This window comes from Myotis nattereri (genome assembly GCF_964212035.1).
Source record: "Myotis nattereri genome assembly, chromosome: 15".
Classification (NCBI taxonomy): Eukaryota; Metazoa; Chordata; class Mammalia; order Chiroptera; family Vespertilionidae; genus Myotis; species Myotis nattereri.
Genome location: NC_138090.1, coordinates 18452456 through 18458455, shown reverse-complemented (window position 1 = coordinate 18458455; position 6000 = coordinate 18452456). Strand labels below are relative to the sequence as shown.

Here is a 6000-nt window from a genome sequence, read left to right as displayed (position 1 = left end):
TACATTCAGTGTTGTGCAACAACGATTTTTTAAATATTACGTTAAAATGTTATCTATAGCCCTGGCTGGTGTGGCGCAGCTGGTTGGAGCTTCCTCCCGCGCTGAAGGTCGCCTTGGATTCTCGGTCAGGGCACAAAGCTAGGATGCAGGTTCAACTGCATGCGGAAGGCAACCCATCCATGTTTCTTTCTGCTTGTATCTCTCTCTCTCTCTCTCTCTCTCTCTCTCTCTCTCTCTCTCTCTCTCTCCGTTCCCCTCTCTCTAAAATCAGTGGAAAACATATCCTCGGGTGAGGATTTTTTTAAAAAGTTATAGATTGTCATTACTGAGTGCGGAGGCATCCTCATAAATTTTGCGCCGGATGCCAGTGCCTCACTCGCCTTTCTCTATCTAGCCTTCGCCCTGACTCCGGCCTCCCCGCCCCGTCCCGGAGCCCGAGGATGGAAAACTGCAATTTTCCCCCATAGAGCAACAGCAGAAGAGTTATCCCAGCGGCGATCAGGGCACCGAGAACGTCCGTCCAGTCACCGGAGACAGGAAGACTTGCGCGGTCTGTAGGTGCCCGCCCCTTGGCTCTCCTCCTGCGACGGGACACACCTGGCGGGCGCGCCCTCTACCTGCGCGCAGGGCCACCCGGCAGGCGGCCGGCAGCGCCGGGCCCGCCCCGCTCGGGTCTAAGGCTTCCTGCGGGCCAATGGGGACGGGGGCCCCTCTGGCTCGGGCCGTGTCCCCCGGAGTGGCCAATGGGAGCGCGACATGCAAATGAGCAGGTGCGGTGGCGGCCGGCCGGTCAGGGCGTCCGCGGCTCGGGGCATGTTAGAGGCGCGCTGGCGGCCGCCGAGCAGACGCCCGGGCTTCGAGCTGCGAGCTCCGGTCTCCCGCCATGGTCCCCGCTCCGCCCCCCGCCGCCTCCTTCTCACCCGCCGAGGTCCAGCAGCGCCTGGCGGCCGGCGCTTGCTGGGTCCGCTGCGGGGCTCGCCTCTACGACCTCACCGGCTTCTTGCGGCAGCACCCGGGGGGCGAGCAGCTGCTGCGGGCGCGGGCCGGCCAGGATGTTAGCAGCGACCTGGACGGGCCTCCGCACCGGCACTCGGCCAACGCGCGCCGCTGGCTCGAGCAGTACTACGTGGGCGAGCTGCAAGGAGACCCCCAGGTACGGCGGGGCCCGGGGTCACAGGCCCCTCCCCCCTCGTCTGTCCTCCCCCAACTCTCCGCTCCCGGCCAGCAAGCCCCGTTCACCTGCCCTCTCGGAGGACTCAAGGTGACAACCTCCGCCCTCACCTCTGCTTCTCCTCCCTTCTCTCCAGCAAGCAAGTCCATGCCCCTGACCTCCTCGCCAGGAGTTTGCCCTTCCTCTCCAGCTCTAAAACCCTGACCCTCCTCCATCTGCTGCTTCCCCACCACCCAATGACCCCCGCCTTCCTATCTGTTCTTCCCGCAGCCTCTGCCATCTGACGGTTTGGACCACCTTTTCTCAGCCACTCGTCTGCCCAGTCTTTCCTTCCTATTCCCTTATTGGCCTCTCCCTGTTTGCAGCTGCTCTTTATTTCTGTTTGAATAATAGCTTCCAAGCTTACCTGTTCTCCCTTCCCCATCTCACCCGATTCCTGCTCCTAAACTTCCCAGATTAGCTACCCTTCTCAGCTAGCCGGGATTCCCTGGTGCTGCCCCAGTCTTGCTCTAGGCCTCCTCTGGGTGGGTGGAAAGGTCAGAGCAGTGGCTTGGCCGGACTGTGTCCTCCCACCCCTCAAACTTCCCTTCATTCCTTGTCTTGCCTACTGGTTTGGGTGTTCAAAAGGGTGAAATGAAAGGGCTAAGCCAGTTTGCTGGGGAGAAGGGATTAGCTCTTTGCGCTGCATGCTGCTGTGCAGTACAGGTTCGTGATGGTAATTAAGCTTCTAAGTGAGCCTGGAGTAGGTTTTATTATTCCCATTTTAGGATGCGGAAACTGAGGCTTCAGGTGGCTCTGTAATTTATCCAAGGCCAAATAGCTAGGTATCTGATTCCAAAAAGTGTATCTGATTCCAAAATTGATACTGCCTCCATTCCAGGGCTCCAGGCAGGCTCAGGCCAGAGGTCAAGCTGATCCCCTGGGCCTTCTCCAGGCCTGGCTGTAGGACTGGTGACATCATGCTTAGACCACCGTGCTTGGACATAGAGCAGTAGTTGTTCCCTCCTTCTAGCTCTTGCTTTCAAGATGGCCCCAGCAAGTGCTTTTAGATCTTTGGATGAAAGGACTTGCCTCTCACCGTTCCAGGTGGCTCCTCACTGAGCCATGTTGCCTAATTTTTCAATCATCTATTCACTTACTCACTCACTTGATCCCTTAATAGTTGGCAGCACTGAGTGAGGCACTGGGGCGGCACCAATGGGTAAAACCAATACCAGTCTTTGTGGAGCTAACAGGCTAATGAGCAGGGGGAGGGATGTACTAATTGCAGAGTGATTATTTAATTATCTGATGCGAGCAGATAATGAATCTGGAGGGGAGGGGTTCAAGGAGAGCTTTCTTGAGAAAGTGACATTTACACTGAGAGGTGAAATGTGATGGGAAAAGCATTCCAGCCAGAGGGAACAGCACATGTGAAGGCTCTGAAGGGTAAGGCCTTGGCATAGTCAAGGGACAGAAATAAAATTAATGTGACTGAAGCTGATGGGCAAGGAGATGGAAGTGGGAGGAGGCGAGAGATCAGCTGGAGCCACATTCTCCTAGGCTGTGGTCTTGGAACTTGATTCTAATAACAATGAGAAGCCAGGGAAGGGATTCAAGCATGGGCGTGGCATGGTCAGATTTGCATCTTTGGAAGAGCACCCTGGCTGCAGTGCCAGAAGAAATGGAGGGAGCCCAAGTAGTGTGAGGAGACCAGGCAGGGGGCTGCTGCACAGCCCGAGGTGAGAGGTCATGGTAGCTGCCACTGTGGAGGCTGTGACTGAGGGGAGAGGTGGTTTGAATTTGGGAGATTTCATAGGTACAGTGCCAGGAGTTGGCATTCTGCAGTGGGAGCTCAATTTAATCTTGGAAGTTGATGTTTAGTGCCAGGTCATGCTGAAGGGGCAGATGGTTTAGCCATAGATATCACTAAACCTGAGTGCAGGAAATGAGAGGTTGGAACCAGAGGATTAGAGGCTTCTAGGCTTGTGATGGCACATGGGAGCCACCCTACGTTGTAGCTGTGTCTACAAACAGGCGCCTTAGGGTGCGGCTTCTCCTCCCTGTACCATCTTGAGCATCACTCCTGGCCAGCTGCCCTAGACGGCTCCACCTTCCAGCTCTGCTGACTTGATTTTGCTTTGCTTTGCAACCCTCAGGGGTTGCACTCAGAGAATACTGAGACCAAATTTGTTTCCTACCCCTGCACTTGGCCTCGAAAGCCTCACTGTGACCATGTTGCAGGCATCCTTATATCTGCCCCAACCTGAGGATGTGGGAAGGAAACTAAAAACTAACAACACACAAACCTGTGGCCCAAACTTGACCGACAGCCATGCTCACCCAGTACTCTAGTTGCTGTCAGCTTCTGTTACAGACGTCTATTCTAGAAACTAGTATAGGGTTGTCTTTAAATTGAGGGAGAGAGATAATTTGAGGAGAAATCTTTCAGGGAGAAGCCCTCTTCTCAAGGGCTGAATGGAGACAAGACATTTCTATTCTTCTGTTTAGCGAAGCCCTTCTAGCAACCTCCTTGCCTTCTGCACCTCCCTTCGCTCCTTCTGCTGGACCAGGCGGTGAGAGCCCAGCTCCTGTAATGTGAGGACCAAGGGGGGTGTGGATGGGGAAGGGGAGTGTCATGAACCCACTCTGTTGTTTGGGGCTCATTTCTGATTGCTGCCCCTCTAGAGGTCTTTGGGGGGAAGCTTCCTGGAGCTCTATGAAGTCTCCAGGGAGAAGGCCTGGCCCCATTGGTTTCCCCTGTTCCCTACTTTGCCACACCCATCTGTGTACACACTTACACACACATTCACACTCACACGAAGGCGCACACACAAAACAAGTCAAACTCGTTTGAGCCAGCATACTGTGGGGATGAGACAAGGTCTGCTGTTGTCTTGACCTTGGACTGGAGAAAGCGAAGCTGCCCACCATGAGCAAGTGAGAGTCCCTCTTCTCACCTTGGCCTTCAAGGGCCAGTAGGGTGTTTTCCCAACTGAAGCTCACGTTGTTAGTGGGGCATGAAGTTCATTTATTGAGCTGAAACAGGCATTTAAAAAAAAAAAAAAGAGGAAAGGAAAAAACTTTAGGTCCAAACCTCCCAAGACCATATGCACTGTTTCCCAGATTTGAGTCAGCCATGAATCACTGTTCCCATTTTTTCTGAATTGGCATACCATTTGAACTGTTTATTCTATTTAACATTTATCAGTAACTAGACCAGCCGTGGGCAAACTACGGCCCCCAGGCCGGATCCGGCCCGTTTGAAATGAATAAAACTAAAAAAAAAAAAAAAAAAAAAAAGACCGTACCCTTTTATGTAATGATGTTTACTTTGAGTTTATATTAGTTCACACAAACACTCCATCCATGCTTTTGTTCCGGCCCTCCGGTCCAGTTTAAGAACCCATTGTGGCCCTCGAGTCAAAAAGTTTGCCCACCCCTGAACTAGACTCACCTTTTAGCTTACCATTTTGTCATTGTAGGCAATACCATCAGTGAAATCACAGTTTTTACGCACTTTAAAATAAATACTGACCTATTAAAATAAGAAATGCTTGTCCTCGCCCTAACCGGTTTGGCTCAGTGGATAGAGCGTCGGCCTGCGGACTGACAGGTCCCGGGTTCAATTCTGGTCAAGGGCATGTATCTTGGTTGCGGGCATATCCCCGGTGGGAGGTCTGCAGGAGGCAGCTGATTGATGTTTCTCTCCTATCGATGTTTCTAACTCTCTATCTCTCTCCCTTCCTCTCTGTAAAAAAATCAATAAAATATATTAAAAAATAAAAAAGAAATGCTTGTCCTCATACCCCTCTAAAATCATCTTGGGCACCATCAGTGGAGTATATATCACACTTTGGAAAATATGGAGCAGAGCTTTTTTTAAAAGTATTTTTTGAATTTCAGAGTGGAAGGAAGAGGGAGAGAGAGATACTAACATCAATGATGACAGAGAATCATTGATTGGCTACCTCTTGCACACTCCCCACTGGGGATCGAGCCCACAACCCGGGCATGTGCCCTTGACCGGAATCGAACCTGGGACCCTTTAGTCCACAGGTCGATGCTCTATCCACTGAGCCAAACCAGCTAGGGCTGGAGCAGAGCTTCTTAAACCTGATGTTTGTGGATCATTTCCTGACATTGATGAAAGAGATGAAGTTGTGTTTAAGAAGGCACAGGTTGTGCGTTTTTCTGGTGAGAGAGCTACAGCTTTCATCACAGTCCAGCCAGAATCCTTCGCTCACCAGAAGCTGGCCCCCAAGAGGATAGTGCCTGGGAAAGGGCGTCTCACACTTCCCCATCTCACACACACCTGGAGCGTCTTCCTCTGGGCAAACATCTGACCACACCCCAGATAAAGCCCTCTGTTTGAGAAGACCGTGGAGGGAGGCCAGCCTCAGGTCCCCACCACTGCTGTTGGCTTCCCCATGATGTCTCTGCCATGGCCGAAGCCCACAGGGTGCATCCACCTCTGAGTGGCTGAGAAGTCCACAGATTCTGCCAGGCTTTCGGGTCTGGCCATCCACAGCTTCAGGGCTTGAGTGACTACATGAGGATGGATGATAGGGAGGGGATCTAAGTGCAGGAAGACTCGGGGTTCCCACCCCACCCCAGGCTCCAGAACATCTTGAGCACAACCCAACTTGGAAAGCTTGTCTGAGCTGAGAATTCAGTTTTCAAAAAATGAGGCTTGGGGAACTTGCCAAACTGCCCCCACCTGTAGAGCACTGAGGACATGAGAAGTCTGCTAATGGAAGGGGCTTGAGCTTTGCTTCACCTGTAAGAGGCCTTCTCCATTGAGCCTGCCTGGCCAATCAGCAATCGCCACCCTTTGGTACCTGCCAGGG

The 6000-nt window shown here is 52.6% G+C and overlaps 1 protein-coding gene across 1 annotated transcript in view; it reads left to right on the top strand.

Moving 5' to 3' along the window:
* Positions 1 to 803: 803 nt before the first annotated feature.
* Positions 804 to 6000, top strand: part of FA2H (fatty acid 2-hydroxylase) — a 47008-nt gene continuing 41811 nt past the window's right edge. The window contains exon 1 of the mRNA XM_081108101.1: positions 804 to 1153. Coding sequence (XP_080964227.1) covers positions 884 to 1153 — 270 coding nt within the window. The 5' untranslated portion in view covers positions 804 to 883. The remainder of the gene's footprint in view (positions 1154 to 6000) is intronic.